This window comes from Ammospiza nelsoni, chromosome 26 (genome assembly GCF_027579445.1).
Source record: "Ammospiza nelsoni isolate bAmmNel1 chromosome 26, bAmmNel1.pri, whole genome shotgun sequence".
Taxonomy (NCBI): domain Eukaryota; kingdom Metazoa; phylum Chordata; class Aves; order Passeriformes; family Passerellidae; genus Ammospiza; species Ammospiza nelsoni.
This window is the reverse complement of record NC_080658.1, coordinates 3,070,126-3,086,929: the sequence shown is the minus strand read 5'-3', so window position 1 is coordinate 3,086,929 and position 16,804 is coordinate 3,070,126. Positions and strand designations below refer to the sequence as shown.

The 16,804-nt window shown below is 54.3% G+C and overlaps 2 protein-coding genes across 2 annotated transcripts; one reads left to right on the top strand and one right to left on the bottom strand.

Annotated features, from left to right (window-relative positions):
• The first annotated feature begins 439 nt into the window (after positions 1-439).
• Positions 440-13,797, top strand: RAB5C (RAB5C, member RAS oncogene family). Its single transcript, XM_059489287.1, has 6 exons — positions 440-504; positions 9,297-9,535; positions 10,497-10,648; positions 10,951-11,073; positions 11,799-11,892; positions 12,639-13,797. Exons 2-6 carry the CDS (start codon positions 9,370-9,372, stop codon positions 12,752-12,754), a joined length of 651 nt encoding a protein of 216 aa, XP_059345270.1. The 5' UTR covers positions 440-504; positions 9,297-9,369; the 3' UTR covers positions 12,755-13,797.
• A 1,684-nt stretch (positions 13,798-15,481) lies between these two features.
• On the bottom strand, positions 15,482-16,285 carry LOC132084224 (heat shock protein 30C-like). The gene has a single exon (XM_059489289.1). The coding sequence runs from the start codon at positions 16,211-16,213 to the stop codon at positions 15,632-15,634; it is 582 nt and encodes a 193-aa protein (XP_059345272.1). The 5' UTR covers positions 16,214-16,285; the 3' UTR covers positions 15,482-15,631.
• Positions 16,286-16,804: the final 519 nt, after the last annotated feature.

Below are 16,804 nucleotides of genomic sequence, written 5' to 3'. Positions count from 1 at the left end.
CCTTTTATACAGCCCCAGGTCTCTCGGGGCTGTGGGATGTGGCGGGGAGGTGTACGGGTCTCCGGTGGGGTCTCCGGTTTGCCCGGGGGTCACGGCCTCTGCCGCCCCTCCGCGGCTGTAGTTCGCGTTGTTCCGCCCCACCTCTCCCACGCTCCCCGCAACACCGAGAAATAAAGGCTTTATTTTTCCAGCTCCGGCTGCGCTCAGTCTTCGTCCGCCGCGGCCCCGACCTGTCCGGACCGCCCCCGAATTCCCCACGGGGTCGGCCTCACCGGGACTCTCCCGGACTACAACTCCCAGCAGGCCCCGCGGGAGCGACATCGCGCATAGCTCACCTGAGGGGCGGGGCGAGGGCGGGGCGAGAGCGAGTGATTGACAGCTGTGCCTGCCTATGGCCACAGAGTGGGGGCGGAAGGGGTGGTCGGTCCCGGAAGCGGAACGGGAAAAGGCGGAAGTAGAGGCCGGGGCCTGCGAGACGCACCGGCGGGAGCGGCGCTGCGGGCGGTGAGTGCGGCCGCGCCCGCGCCTTGCGCCCCGAGGCGACCGAGCCCGGCCCGAGGCTGCGGACGCGTTCCCCGGGATCTCCCCCGGCCGAGGGCGGCAGCCGCGCCCCGCTGCTTCGGGGGCTCCGTGGCGGGAGCGGAGCTGAGACTCGGTGGCGCCGCTGTGCCGGGCGGGGCGATGCCGGGGCTGGAGCGGACGGGCGGCGCCGCCGGCGGGGCGGGGGCTCAGGGCGGCCGGGAAGCCTCGCCGTGCGCCGGCCTAGCGGGGCCCTGGTGCGGGGCGAGGCGGGGCGGCGGCGGCTCCGGCCTGGCGGTACCGGGGGGTGCTGAGCACTAACGGGAGCCCGGGCAGCCCAGGGCACCGTGCCCGGCTCGGGGCAGGCGTCCCGGCGGCGCTCTGGGCGCTCGGCTCGGGCTCCTCCCGTGAGCGGGAGCGGCTCCCGGCACAGCGGGACCGAGCAGCGGCAGCCGGTACCGGGGAGCTGTGTCCCGGTTCCCGTGTGGCACAGCCGTGGCTGAGCGGGAGCTGAATGGGGTTGGGTGAGGCGTGGTGCCGGCACGGAGTGGGTTTTATGGTGGGATTGAGTTTGGTAGCTGCTCAGCCTCTGAGGGGGCAATGGAAGCGGCAGGCGCTGGGAGGCTCCGTGAACTGAGGCGAGGGAGGTGCTTGGTTTGTGCAAATGCTCCAGGGGAGCCTGTCCTGGGTACCAAACCCAGCCCTGTGCTCCTCCAGGGCCCTTATGAAGGGAAACCCATGGGCCTGGAGGGTCCTGAAAGCCCCCACGGGCTGCACGGACACTTTGGAGCTGCTAAAGTGAAGGAGGTGCCTTGGTTTGCTGTAAATGCTGCCAAGCCCAGCCCTGTGCCCCTCCAGGGTCCTTTTGAAGGGAAACCCATGGGGTTAGAGGGTCCTGAAAGCCTCCACAGGCTGCAAGGACATTTTGGAGCTGCTGGAATGAAGGAGGTGACTTGGTTGGTGCAAATTCTCCACGGAGCCTGTCCTGGGTCACTGCTGGTCCCAGCACAGCCCTGTGCCACTCCAGGGCTCCTGTGAAGGGAAACCCATGGAGTTGGAGGGTCCTGAAAGGCCCCCACAGGCTGCAACGACATTTTGGAGCTGCTAAACCGAAGGAGGTGGCTTGGTTTGCTGTAGCTGCTGCCAAGCCCAGCCCTGTGCCCCTTAAGGGCCCTTGTGAAGGGAAACCCATGGGGCTGAAGGGTCCTGAAAGCCCCCACAGGCTGCAAGAACATTTTGGAGCTGCTGGAGTGAGGGAGGTGACTTGGTTGGTGGAAATTCTCCACGGAGCCTGTCCTGGGTCACTGCTGGTCCCAGCACCGCCCTGTGCCCCTCCAGGGCTCCTGTGAAGGGAAAGCCATGGGGTCAGAGGGTCCTGAAAGGCCCCCACAGGCTGCAAGGACATTTTGGAGCTGCTAAAGTGAAGGGGGTGACTTGGTTGGTACAAATTCTCCACGGAGCCTGTCCTGGGTCACTGAGGCTGCCAAACCCAGCCCTGTGCCACTCCAGGGCCTTTCTGAAGGGAAACCCATGGAGCTGGAGGGCCCTGAAAGGCCCACAGGACATTTTGTGGCTTGTCTGTAAGGGAATCTCCATCAAGGCTGTGTTTGGAGCTCTGTCACAGCGGCACAGACCCTGCTGTGTGAGCTGGATCCTGCTGGGGTTGCACCAGCAGTGTGAGCAACAGGTCTGCCCTGCTAAATCCTGGGGAAACTGCTCAGATCCTATTGCTGGTGGTGCTCAGAGCTGCTGGGGCTGGGGGTGGTGTGGGAGCTGCAGGAGCCCAGGCCAGCTGTGACCCCAGCCCAGCTCTGAGCTTTAGCTGGGATGTGGCTGCTGGAGCTCTTCTGACCTTGGCTGTTTGCAGCCCTGCAGGGAGGCTGGGGAGGAGAACATGGAGAGGGACTATTTTAAGGCTGCTGTGGAACAACTTGCATCTGCTATTCTTAGCTTTTTGTGCAGAGGGTCAGCACACTTGAGCTGCCCTGTTTGCAGCCTCACCCTGGGCCTGTGCTCTGCTGGGGCTGCTGAGCCCCCTCTGAGCCTTGGACAGCCAGCTCAGCCCATTGTCTTGGCTTGCCATGCAGTCTGAGGGTGCTTCCTGCAAATACTGAATGTCCACTCTGCCTTGGCTCTGAAAGCATTTTAGATTTCTTTTCAGCTCACCTGGGTAATGAGGTGAAAGAACTGTGTCTGAAAAGGGCTGAGAATTCAGGGTTGTAGCTGTAGGTGCATTCCTGGAGTGAGGCAAGCAGGTAAAGCACGAGCCTGGCTGGATCTGGGAGCTGAAGGACAGGAATGTTTGGGGTCATAGCTGGGTCTCAGTGTTGAAATCACCTCAGACCCCTCATGAGTCACAGAAATTTGCTGCAACAGTCAATACCTTCAGATCAAAAATCTGCTTCTGGGGTGGCCTTCTCTGCCAAGATGCTCTGGCTGGTTTAGCTGACATTTGATTGCAGGTTGTGCAGGCAGTGAGGGGTCTCTGTAAGCTCTTTAATGCCTCTTCAGGTGATGGAGCAACCCAGGCAAGGTGAGATGGACTCCTGGAGAGGGGTTGAGTTACTGGAGAGCAGGAGGGAAAGGCTGGCTTAGCATGTGGATATGAATATAGTGAGATAAAACATTTATCTAGTTTGGCATTGGTAGATTATTTTGCTTTCCTGTGAAACCAGTGATGTGTTGGTGTAGTTGTTCTGAGATTTCACCAATTTTTGGATTTCCCAGCCAACTGGACAGTTGGGCAGTGTGTAGAGGAACTGTTTGGCGATATGTGTGTGTGTGCTTGGCCAAATTGTTGTGCTGGGATGTGGGATATCTCCATCCCAGCAAAGCCCTTTTACATCTCAACAGGGATCAGCTCCAGGGTTCCTCTGGGCCCTGCCAGTCTCAGCTCTGCATCCAAACTCCTTCACAGTTCTGCATGGTGGTTGTGGCATCTCCCTGAGGAGGGAGGGGAGGGAATCCAAGTGCATTCAGACACAGGAAATGAAATGGGAACGCTTCTAATGAAGTGGGTGTAGCCCAGAGTATTCCTGTCAGCAGACTTAAAAGAGGATAGAATGTAGAAATGTTGGAGTCAGCTGTTTTCTTCCCTTGGGGTATGAAGTTTGCAGCCTCTTATGCAAGTCCTGAGAAGTTGTCAGAATTACACTGAAAACACTTAGACAGTGGCCAGAAACAGGAAACCTTCCTGGATGTGACAGAACTGAGGAGGTACAAAATCCATCTGAGCTCTGGGGGGAGTGCTGTCCTCCCCTGGAGCACAGGGACGAGCTGCTGGAGCAACTCTGCACAAACAGATAAGAAAACACTGGTTTTCATGTTTGCTTTGGTTTGGTAGCACTCCAAATAAGGAGCTGCTTGAGGCAGGAGATCTTTGTGCAGTCTGGGAAAGATATTCTGAAGGTCACAGATTCTTTGCAGTGCAGGTGGCAGTTTGCTGCTTTGCATTGCTGATGTTGCCTTCTTGCTGCCTGACTGAATAGTGGGTGCTATCCAAGGCATGCTGAGTGTCTGCTCCAAGTGAAGCTGTGGCTGTTGAGGCCATCTGAACAGGAGTTCAACAACTTTTGCTGAAGAATTAAAACCTTGATGCTTTTGTTGCATTTGAGTCAGTCCAGGCTGCATCTATGAGTGGATTCTCCATCCTTGAGGATAATTGGAAGTGGGTTAGGGAGCCACTGTGGGACAGGGAGCCTGTGGGCAGCTAAATGGGAGATGGAGGTGATGTAAAACTCTTCCACACAAGTCTGTGCTGCAGGGATTGTCACAGCAGGGTAGTGGCCTTGAAATCTCTGGGGATGGAGTTGTTTTGGAAAAGCTGCCTTGGAAAACAGCTGGCTGCTCCAGAGGCCATGGATGTGGAAATGTCAGGAAACAGATGTAACAGCATGAGAGGGAGATGGTACTAATTCAGGTCTGTAGACGAATGAATAGTTCAACTTTAGAGTGGAAATCCTATTTACCTCTAATTAAAGTGAGTGTGTGCAAGTCTTTGTGAATCTCAGATGTGGGACTGCACAGAGAAGTTGTTACACTGTCATAAGTTAGTCACAGCCATGGGAGTGCTGCTGAAAGTGCTGCCTGAGCTGATTTGGGTCTGTGAGTCTGCACTTCAGGGCTCTGGTGCAGCTCCTGCCAGCTGAAGTGGAGACTGGCCCAGCTCAGGGCATTCCTGAGCCCCAGACTGTCCTTGCTGAGCAGGGCTCTGAGGGCTCATTTTTGGGGAGGGAGAAGGTGGAAGGGCAGAGAGTATTGTCTGTGGAAAGGCAGAGAGTATTGTCTGTGGAAGGGCATTTTCTGTGGGAAAGCAGAGTATTTTCTGTGGAAATGTGGAGTATTGAAACTCATGCACTCTTGGAGTGAGGCCAGCAGGTAAAGCATGAGCCTGGTTGGATTTGGGACTGATGGGACTGAGCTCTGTAGGTTAAATGTTTCCTGGTTCTCCTCCTCTGTAAGAGCTGGGTCTGTTCCTCCTTTCTCTGCAGCCTGAACCCTCCTGCAGGGTCCAGGCTTTTTCTGATTAATCATATTGATGAGTTGGAATATTAGGTTGATGTTCCATGCTGTGCTAGTGTGCTCTGTGTGTGGCTCTGGTGGCACCCGTACTTTCTTTCTGCAGTCCTGCTTGTGCAAATTGCTCCTGATCCATGTCCTGAAGCTGATCTGCAGCCCTGGGCAGTGTGAGGTGAAGCAAAACCACTGGGTAACTTCAGTGCTTCCTTTGCCAAGGAATTCATGTAACACTGTCAGCTATTTAACGAGATAAATACTTCACTGGGGCTTTTGTCTTGAGTTTTTGGTTCTGAGCCAGCAAATCTCCAGTGAAGCAACTCCTTGCATAGCTGAGGGCAGCAGCAGCAGTTTGGGTAACCAGAGGCTTCAGGGTTGGGTTTCTAAATATCCTCAGCTTTCAGAGTAGTTTTTGCTACTGGGTGAACACAGGGCAAAAATATCAGATTCTCTAACTTCTGACACCTTAAGTGAGCAGCTTCCTGCAGAGGATCTGACAGTAATTCCCACGTGGAGATTTGTGTTCTTGGGTAGGTTTGTTTGACATGGGCTCTGGTGCTATTCCCCATCATCCTGGGAGTTATGGAGAATGCTCTTGCACTTGGGCAGGCAGGGAGTGCAGCGGCCATGGCATGTGCTTTCTCATTTAGGGCACTCAGATTCTTGAATTTAATATTCCAGCCCTCTCCAGCAAACCCTGGCAGGCAGAGGAGGGCTTGGAGGAGCACAAACTGCAGAAGTGACAGGCCTGGAGCTCTCACTTGTGGGACAGCATCAGGAATTGGTGCTTGGCTTTGATCTCAAAGCAAACAAGAAACTATGCTAAGAGTTCACAATAAAAAAATCAGCTTTTGCTGTGGGATGCAGAGCTGCTGTGTGAGCTTCAGTGAGCAGGAGGTGGGTAGGGCAGGTAAACAAACAGCAAGAGCCTTTTCATGGGTTGAAATGCAGTTGTGATCTCCCAGCTGCTGGGTTTCACTAGTTTATAGAAACTAGGAGGAAAATTAATGCCTGTTAATCTTGATTACATGAGTACCCCTTCCTTCTCATGGCCTTGACAGCTTGAATTAGCCAGACAAGCTGGGGTTTCAGCTGCTTTCCCTTGTCTGTGTGGTGCTGCTGGGTTATTTTGGTCTGCCTGACCCCTGGCTCGAGTGTCAGTGCTGAGGTTCTGTGGGGAGCAGGGAGGGTCAATGCCCAATCAATCCTGTGCTGGAAGGGTTGGGAGGATGAGCAGGAAGAAATGGCTTCACACAGCAGGGAGTTCAGTGTCACTGGTGGGTGTGGGCTGATCCAGCACAGCTCCAGGCCATGCAGTTCAGCTGCAGAGCTGAGTTCTGCCTGTCTGGAATCCTCAAACATCTTGGCATTGGTAGAAGGTTCCTGTCCTGCCAGGGAGTGTGCTTGCTGTCTGCAGCATTGCTGGGAATTTGCTTCCTCCTGTGACCCTCAGCTGCTCATCCAGGTCTTGGCTGTGTCCTTAGCCAAGGCCACCAGTTAGGGTCTCTAAATTCCACTCAAACATCTGAAAGATAAGGCAACTTCTCATGTGAACATGAAGCCATATAACCATCAAAAGCACCCTTAGATGATGATCTGGTTCTCCATGATTGGACCAGCTCTGCTGCTCTGCTTGCACTGACCAGTGGCTGTCCACAGTGAGCTCAACCCAGATGTGCTCACCTAATTCTGTTGGAGCTCCTGTAGCACAAGCAGATGGCAAAATTCATCAAGATCTGCCTGTTGCCTCTGCAGAGCTGAGTTCAGCCTGCCCGGAATCCTCAAACATCTTGGCAGAAAGTTCCTGTCCTGCCAGGGAGTGTGTTTGCTGTCTGCAGCACTGCTGGGAACTTCTTTTGGTTATTTGCATCCTCCTGTGACCCTCAGCTGCTCACCCAGGTCTGTGTCCTTAGCCAAGGCCACCAGTGACCACTTAGGGTCTCTAAATTCCATTCAAATATCTGAAAGATCTGGCAACTTCTCATGTGAACATGAAGCCATATAACCTTGTATAATCTTGTATCCAAGCATCAGACCACCCATAGATGATGATCTGGTTCTCCATAATTGCAGCAGCTCTGCACTGACCAGTGGCTCTCCACAGTGAGCTCAACCCAGATGTGCTCACCTAATTCTGTTGGAGCTCCTGTAGCACAAGCAGATGGCAAAATGCATCAAGATCTGTGAAATATAGGTCAGGCTAAGACTCGAGGATGTCAACAAGCTCATTTCCTTGTTTTGCTCTGGGAATGACCACTATCAGATTTCAGGAGGCCGTAACTCGGGCACACAGTGATTTCACACAGTGTTTGTGCACAATGTTGCTCTGGGAGCAGCAGTGGAGCTGATAGACTGCCCAGGGAGTTATAAATACAAGGTTAAACCAAAGCTGTTCCCTTGCAAGCTCTGTTTAGAGGGAAAACTCTAAAAAGTGGAAGCCTCTTGAGGCTGGTAGAGCTGCAGAGCTGCTGCTGAGCCTCTTGAACCTGGTGGTGACCAAGCTGCTCCTGGCCAGAGCAAGCCATGCTGCACCTTCACTGTCCAGCAAAGGGAGTTGTTGGTCTGTTTTATATCAAACTTGCTCATCCTGTCAGTGTTTGCCCTTCCTCAGCAGAGGAAGAGGAGTCCTGACTGTGCTACTTGCAAGGAGCCAGCTCTGAATTACAATATCTTCACTGCTTAACCCAACACTGGGACTCAGAGCAATGGTTTCACAGCTCTGGCTCCTAAAACATCCCACAGCACTCAGGGGTTTCACTGCTCTGTTTCTGTCCCACCTGCCAGCTCTGGTGACTGGTGGCGTGTGACAGCCTCCTGCTCAGAGCCATTTGAGGTGAGATGTCTCTAGGTCAGTGGATTTGTGTTGTGTGAGCTGCTGGCTTCTCCAGCTGCTGGCACTCACAGGCTCCAGAGCAGCTCTGAAATGGTTGCAGGTTCCCTGTCAAGCTGTGGGATTGTTTAAACTTGAGCCATAGTTAAAATAACCTCAAGCAGTCACATCTGGACAGGCCCTGCCCTGGAAAGCAGCTGTTTGAAACTCTTCTCTGTGCTGAGGAGGCTTGAGCTTTGTTCACAGGACACTCTGCTCCAGTTTGACCTGTTTTAAACTTATTCATGGGTATCTAATTGCTGGGAAAATGCAGGATGTACACAGGGGTACTCAGGACGAGGAGAAATTGGCTTTTGGGGCATTTTCTTTCCACAAACAGCCTGCTTTAGGAGAGTAGAAGGGAGAGTGGTGATCCACAGCAGATGCAGTCAGCTGTAGCATTTATCATGCACAGGGAAGTGGGAGTTGTGAAGGCTACAGGAAATGTGCCTAAATCTGTAACTGTGTACTTGGAAAGCATCCCTGTTCTCTGCAGGCAGCAGAGCTCAGTGCTTAGGGAGGCCTTGGGATTCACTTGTGGGAAACTCTGGATGCAGATCAGCTTGTCCTGCTGTTCCTGCCATGGTTTTGTGCTTCTGCAGCACTCTGGAGGTTGGTGCTGGGGAGTGCTTGGCAGTGCTGATCCCAGGGGATGCTGTCTGTCCATGAGCAGTCCATGTGAGGAGCAGCATCCTGGTGACCTGGAATGCTGTGGGATAAAGGTGTGAGGCACTGGGGTGGGTGTGGGAATTCCTGGTGTGCTGCAGGAATGGGAGGGGGAGCTGCTGAGGGGACAGCCTGTGCCCAGAGAGCAGCTGCTGGCAGGTGCCTTTCACCCCCTCAGTGCCCCCCTGGCTCCAGGGCCATCCTTGGGCCCTCTGGGAGGTGCAGAATGTTGTGCTGTAAGTGCCTCAGGACAAACAGACAGCTCTAGAAATTCCTTTTGTCCAAGTGCCTCATGACCTGCAGAGCTGCCTGCTGCCACTGTGGCACTGGGATGGCTCTGGACAACATTGATAGTGTGAAGTTGCTTCCTTGTGAACTCAGGGAAGGAGGAGGGAGCTAAAGGTCAGGCTCAGGTACCTCTGTGAGCTGAGTAATTGCTGTTTGAGCAGACAAAGCCCCAGTAACACCCCTTGTGTGCTGGGTGCTCCTTACCTGCCTCACCCCAGCAAGGTGTGTGCAGCATCCACGCAGGGTGGAAGTGCTGGAAGGCCCACTGGTGGGGAGGACAGCTTGTTATCACCATTACCTCTTTTCCAGGGAGGCTCTGCAGGCTGAGATCCTGCTGCCTGGCAGGAGCTGCTCTGTGGGAAGGAACCACCACCAGTCTGTGCTGATCTGGTACATCTGGTCCCTTGAGCCTGTCACTAACTCTGACCTCCTCTTCCAGTTGCAACCTGCCTACAGGTGGAGAACCTGCAGCATCCTTAACTCCAGGCACTCCTGCACTTAGACCAACCACGATGGCAGGTCGAGGTGGAGCTGCCCGACCGAATGGACCAGCTGCTGGGAACAAAATCTGCCAGTTCAAACTCGTCCTGCTGGGAGAGTCAGCGGTGGGGAAGTCCAGCCTGGTCCTGCGCTTCGTCAAGGGGCAGTTCCACGAGTACCAGGAGAGCACAATTGGAGGTGAGTGCCAGCTCCAGGAGGTGCTGACCTTGCTGGGGCAGGCTGGGGTGTCAGGAACAAGACTGGCTATTTTGGTTTGGGTTTTTGGCTATAAATAGAGCCAAGCAGTTCATGCTTTAACTCTTGGTTCACAATTAGTTTGTTGGTCTAATGATCAGCACAGCAGAGAATAACTCTATGGCAACCCCACACTTTGCCTCTGAGGCTTTGTTTCCAGTGCCTCAGCTCCAGCTTCTAATTGGAACTGAGGCCTTTGGCTTGGTTTATGGCCCTTAATTATCTTTTCAGACCATGACCTGGGATTTTGGGGCTGTTTCTAGCCTGATTCTGTTAACTGTTTTCACAGTGCTTTCAGGTCTAGTAGTTTATTAGCTTGAAATCATTAGCAAGGTGTCATCAATCAACCAAAGGCTGGTTGGCACGTGGGTCTCTGAGCAGCAGCACTGGAAGGTGTCCTGAGAAAAGGCTTGAGTTGTCCCTCTGTCACCTGTGCAGGGAGCAAGCACAGCTGAAAATGTGATTAAATGGCAAGCAGGGCCTAATGCCCCTCTGTGGAGGGCTGTGCTCTGCCCCAGTCTGTGTCTCTGCTGGGTGTGACACAAGGGACAACAACCAGTTCCTAAACTGGGCTGTGTGGTGTGAGTGGGCTGAGTTTGGTGCTGTTGTTGGTGCTCCCCAGGTCTGATCTTGGTGCTGCCACAACTGGACTCTGTGATCCCTGTCAAGGCTGCTGGGAGGGTCTGGGAATTACACAATTACAAGCACTGTGGATGCTCCACGGGCTGGCTGCTGCCTGGGCCCTCTGGGCCACCTTCCTGTCACTGTGTGACAGTTCTGGGTTGTGACACAGCTGCCACAACGAGTGGCACCGGCCTCTCCAGGGCTCAGCTCGCTCCCATGTGGCAGCAGAGCTGCTCTGAGGGGCCCTGCTGGAGCTGAGGCAAACCCCCTTGTGTTGCAGCTGCCTTCCTCACACAGACAGTGTGTCTGGATGACACAACGGTGAAGTTTGAGATCTGGGACACGGCGGGGCAGGAGCGATACCACAGCCTGGCCCCCATGTACTACCGGGGCGCCCAGGCTGCCATCGTGGTCTACGACATCACCAACACAGTGAGTCTGGGCAGGGCTGCCTGGGGGGCTGCCAGGGCTTTCTCCCTGTGCCAGGGGCTGCTCCTTGGGGCTGTGTCCTGCTCACAGCCCTGCAGGTACCTGGCTGGGGCTGCCAAGTTCTTAAAAGCTGCTCACGGCCTCTTCCTCAGCTCCGGCCAAGGCTGGGAGCTGATAAAGGATCCTGCTGCCAAGTGCTGCAGAGGCAGGACTCTTCTCACAGGAAAGCCTTGCTCTAATCATATCTGCCCTCTGGATTCCTACATGGCTGCCCTTCCTGACTGCTGCCTCCTGTTTGCTTCCAGGACACATTTGTACGAGCCAAGAACTGGGTGAAAGAGTTGCAGAGGCAGGCTAGCCCCAATATTGTAATTGCACTAGCAGGAAACAAGGCAGACCTTGCTAACAAGAGAGCTGTGGACTTCCAGGTGAGTGAGAGTCCAGACAAGTTGTTACCCTTGCAGGTCAGGAATATTAAAATATTTTTGCTTAAGTGAGGGAGGTGGCAGCTATATAAAATGTGGTTTGGAGGAGAATGAAAGTGAAGTTTTGTGCTGAGGACTGCAGGATGCCACTGAGCAGGAACTGTGCCCTTGCTTCTGTAACAACACATGTAGCCCTGGCTGGTGAAAGTCCTTGTGAATGTGGAGGAGGAGGAGGAGGCCCACAGAGCACAAACTTCTGTCCTCATCCTCCTTTGCTGCCTTACTCACGTGGGAATGTCTGCAGCGTGTGAAACAACATCTTCTGGGTATGAGACACACAAGGAATCACTCCCAGCTCGTTCTCTGCTCTTCACAGCTCTTACCTCATCTGAAGCAAGCACTCAGGAGAGGTTCTTACCCAGCCCTTGCACAGGGTTGCTCGTGGTGCCCTTGCAATGGGTGGCACACTGCCAGCTGCCCCAACTCCCTTCAGGTGCTGTGTGGCTCAGTCAGGCTGTGCCCAGCTCAGCTGGGGGACACTGGCTGCTGCTGGACCATGTCCCTGGGTCGTTCAGGCCAGGTGGGAGCAGGGACAGGTTTGGGAATTTCTGGCCCAGGGTGGGACATAGTGTTTCTCCAGCAGTTAGTGTGTTGACAAGTGAAGTGCACAAAGTCTGCTCAGGCCTCCTGCCAGGCTGCTTTTAGCACTCTGCTGTGGTTGTTTGTAGGATGCACAGACATATGCAGATGACAACAGCTTGCTGTTCATGGAGACGTCAGCGAAGACAGCGATGAATGTGAATGAAATCTTCATGGCAATAGGTACGGCCTGTGTGTGGGGCTGGGGCAGCTCTGAGTGCCAGCACTGCAGCCCAGGAGGGTCCTGTGTCACCCAGGGCTGATGGCTCTTGCAGTTTGCCACACTGGTGTGATTGGTCATTCCCTGAGTGTGTGGGGCTTTAAACCTTGCAAAGGTTCCCTGAGTCTGGGGTGGTGATGGACATGGGAGCAGGTGTGATGCCAGTCAGAGCTGAGGAAAGGGTAGCAAAATGCACAAAAGTATGTTTGTGCTGTCCCAAACTCTGCTGGAGCAGGCTGCACCCAGCATGGCATGCACAGTGTGAGGAAGTTGGCTGTGGTGGTGTTCACAGGGGTCCCAGGATGAGGGAAGAGATGTGAATCTTGACTCCATGTTTCAGAAGGCTGATTTATTATTTTGTTATATATATTATGTTAAAAGTAAATGATGTATTAAAACCATACTAAAAGAATAGAAGAAAGGATTTCAACAGAGGGCTAGCAAGGAATAGAAAGAAGTGATAATAAAATCTTGTGACTGACCAGAGAGTCAGAGACAGCTGGACTGTGATTGGCCATTAATTAGAAACAACCACATGAGACCAATCACAGATCCACCTGTTGCATTCCACAGCAGCAGATAATTATTGTTTACATTTTGTTTCTGAGGCTTCTCAGCTTCTCAGGAGAAAAAATCCTAACCAAAGGATTTTTCATAAGATGTGTCTGTGACAGTTGAAGAACCCTGCTAACACCCTGTTCCTTCCTAGCCAAGAAACTGCCAAAAAACGAACCCCAGAACGCTCCTGGTGGCCCGGGCAGGAATCGGGTGGTGGACCTTCAGGAGAGCAGCCAGCCCAGCAGAAGCCAGTGCTGCAGCAACTGAGCAGCTGCTGCAGCCCACGAGCCCTTGGAGGAGTGACTGGAACCCACGCTAACGATCGCACTTACCGTAGGGCGGCCGCTGCCGGCGCCGCCGTGATTCTCCATCCCTTTCTGATCATAGGCTGGAGGGAGTTCTTCCACCTGCACCTTTCTGTACAAATACTAATTCAATTCTAAGTCTTAAGTCACTTTTTTAATATATGAACTTCTGCTCTTCCCTCTTCCTGGTGGTGGTGGATGCAGGAGCTGGTGTCTGCCCAGCCAGCGTGGCCGTCCCGCAGGTGAGGCCAGCAGCAGCCAGGTCCCACAGCACTGTAGTTCACTATGGGAAACAAAGGGATATTGGGACGTGTTTAAGGTTCCCTGTCTGTAAGAGCTGAGGCTGATCCCGTACGATGTGCCCAGAACAACCACTAAACTGTAGCATTAGAGACAAACTCCGGCTCTTGGGCCACTTATTGACCAAATCAATGATGAGTATTTGGGGTGGGGCAGAGGGAAGCAAAACTGGTTTCTTCTGTATTTTGTATTGTATGTTTCTCCATGTAACCAATCAGTATCTTGTCAATATAGTACATCCAACGAGCTGCCTGTTGTCTTTCTTTGTGTTGGACTCCAGCATGCCAACTCTTCTTTTCTCTCGGTTCTGTCGTAATGCACTAATCCTGTTGCAACTTTTGCAAAAAAATCTTGTATAGAAATTTGTCCTTTTCTTGATGGTTGTGATGCCACTAATATTGTTAACCCTGCTCTGGTGGGAATACACAAGGTTTACTGATGTACAAAGGTGGGATGGGGGAAACCTTGGGTAACCTGTTGGTGGGAATGACATGTATTGCAAAAGCCTGTAATTCCACAAAGAATGAAGGGAGGTATTAAATGGCTTCTGTTGCCAGACTCTAACTGATGTTGGCTGCTGCCTAGTGCCTAATGCAGTGTCTTATGCATCCTGGTATTTAAGAGGAACTGTTGACTTAGTCTTCATCACAAACTTCAGTTTTGTGTGATTAAAACAAAATTTTTATAAACCTATCATAACAACAATGTTCATGTTTCTTAATGCAGCAGGGACTGGACCTGAGCACAACAGTTCTTGGTGGAAGCTGAGCTGTGCTGGGCTTCTCCTGGTATGTCCCAGACCTTGGTAGGGAAATGGGGCCCTTCCTTCCTTCCTGAGGAGGGGGAAATGGGGCTCCTGAGCTTGGGCTGTGTGGCTGCTCCTGCACACAGTGCTGCTGCTGTTCACTTGGCTCCAGTGTGCTCAAGGAAGCTTGAGGGAAATTGTGGGAATTATTCCTTGCTCTGTGCTTCTGGGGAAACTACAATGCAAGATGGGGAGAGGTGGGGGAGCAGTGTGTGGGGGAGCTCTGCTCTGCAGTGGGACAGGCTTGGGATGGTGCTCCAGAGTTCATGAACACCATGCCTGTCCCTGGAGCACCGTGGCCTTGGAAGATGCTGCTCTCCTGTCACTGCTGCAAGGACTGTGAGACCCAAACACCCTGGGACCCGGAGTCAGTGTGGAAGAAGGAGCAGCCCCTTGCAGCTCCATCCCTGCCAGCTGTGCTGCCAGCAGCACCATTTGTGCTCAGGAGAGGCTGAGGATGGAGATGTGCTGCATTTGGAACCCTCACAGCTGAGGGGCTGGGTCACAGAGCCTGTGAGTAGAGGTGTATGAGCAACCTTGGCTTGTGTGTCCTTCATCTGCTATCCAAGGTCTTAGTGCCTCCTCCTCCTCCTCCTGCTGGATTTCCTTAAAATCGTGGAAGCAGGAAGGGTCTGGAGTGATTTGGTGATGGGGTGCCTGGGATCATGCTGGAGCCTGGGCTGCCTGTGGGGTGTGGGCTCCTTTGTGTGGTGCTGTTTGTGCCTGCACTGCTGAGCTGCTGGAGCTGCTCAGGATCTCTGTGGGACCACGCAGTGCTCACTGTGTGGGGTGGGCTGATGCTGCTGGTGTCCCCAGGCAGCCAGAGCTGGACCAGTTTGGAGAAGAGCTTGCCTGATGCCACTCAGAACCATTCAGTGTACACTGTGTGCAGTGCTGTTGCCATCTGCTGGCTCCTCTCCGAGTGCCTGCTTTCTTCCTAGGCTTGGAGTCTTTATGAAGGCACCTGTGATACCCTAAGGAGGGTGTTGCTGCTTGCAGCAGGTGCTCAGGGGCTCAGTAATGACGCTGGGGACCTGCTGGTGTTCCTGGTGTGTGTGATCTCAGGCTGCTTTAGCACAAACAGGCGTTCCTGCCTGCATACCTGCAGCCTGCCCACACAGCTGCTGCCTGCCCAGGCCTGAGCTGGGTGTTTGTGGTGGTTACACACCGCACCCGGGGTTGGGCTGCTCCCTCCCTGCTCCTGCGAGCTCAGGGTGGACTCCAGCAGCCCCTTGCCAAGCTGGGAAAGGGAAAGTGTGGTGGCTACAAGAGTCTCACACCACGCCCTGCCAGCCAGCCCGGTGTGGTTGGATAGGGATGGGTATTGGCTGGGGTTGTGGAGCTGGAGCTGATGCTGGCAGCAGTGTGAGGAAGGGGTGAGGCACCCCTGCTGCTCCTGTGCAGGTGAGTGGGACTGCCCTTCTTCCCAGATCCCCTCCCATCCCTCACAGACCCCTCTGGCTCTGTCTGACCCCATTTTGTGCTGCCCTGAGCTTCTTCCCTCCCTGTGCGTCCCATTCCTCTGGCACCAAGAGCAGGGCGCAGCCTCCCCATTAATCAACGCCCAGAGAACACAAAAGAAGATTCAATGCAAAAGTATTTTTATTGGATACAAAAACATTCCAGTTTAGTGAAAAAAAAATGGCATCATTGCTGATGAAGCTTGTCTGGGCTTCAACCCGAGACTTGCTCCTGTCTGCTCCGGTCCTGCCGTGGCCATCGGGTCCCATCCTCTCACACCTGGGCTTTGGTGGCTCCGTTCTCAGAAGCTGGTCCGGTCAGTGGGGCAGCAGAGCTGACCTGGATGGGCACGCTCCTCTCAGGAGCAGCTGGCAGTGCCAGCTTGGGGGCCTCGATGAGGAGCTGCCCATCCTTGGACAGGGAGCAGGTCAGCGCCTCGGCGTCCACCTCCTCGGGCACGTCCCACTCCCGCTTCAGCACCTCGTACTTGTAGGAGAAGGAGCCCTTCTCATCGACGTTCTGAGTCTCCTTCTGCCCCACCAGCACCACCTTCCTGCCCACCACCTTCACCGACAGTTCCTCGGGAGCGAAGTTCTTCACGTCCTGGCACACCGAGAAGCCGTCCCCGGAGCTGTGGCTCAGGCTCATGCTGCTGCTCGGGCTGTGCTCCATGGCCATGGCTCCGTGGTTGCTCAGCAGCTGCTCGAAGCTGCTCATGAACTCGCGAGCTTTCTCCATCTCCTGCTGCAGCTCGGTGAAGATGGTCTCTGCGTGTGGCCACAGGGTCCTCACTGTGCCCAGCCGGCTGGCCAGGGAGCTGGAGGCGAAGGGGGCGAGGTGCATCCGGCAAAGCATCTCTGCTGCTGCTGCTGCTGCTGCTGCTGCTGCTGCTGCTGTCGCCTTTCCAGTGCTCTGGAAGCGTTCTGCCCCGCTGCTGCCGCCGCAGGTTTTTATACCCGATTCCCCGGAGGCGTGGCATTGTCCCGCACATTACGTCAGCCCCGGGAGAAAAGCTCAGCCCTTTCCAGCCCGTTCCAGCTCATTCTTGTTACTCACCCGTGAGGAGAGGCAGGGCTGACGTCGTGCCCGGCATACCTTCGCCCTGACTCTCACAGCTTTGCTCTCCTGGCTTATAATTAGCAGCATCACCTCAGCCTCCGAGCGGGATGCCTGAGCCGCCCTTGCCAAAAATCTGTGCCCTTTGCGTTTCCCAGGCATGGAGTGAGTCTGGGCTCGTCTCCTCCGTGCCTCCCCCCGCCCTGCCCTGTGTTCCATTTCCCCCCATCTGTGCCCAGGTAGAGATCTTAGGTGAGACCAGAAGTCAGTCCGTGTCCCCATGCCCAGGTGGGGTGCTGAGGGGGTCTGTCTGTGTCCCCAGGTGTTCAGTGGGGTGTTTAGGGGTCAGCCCGTGTCCCCATGCCCAGGTGGGGTGCAGTGGGGTGCTGA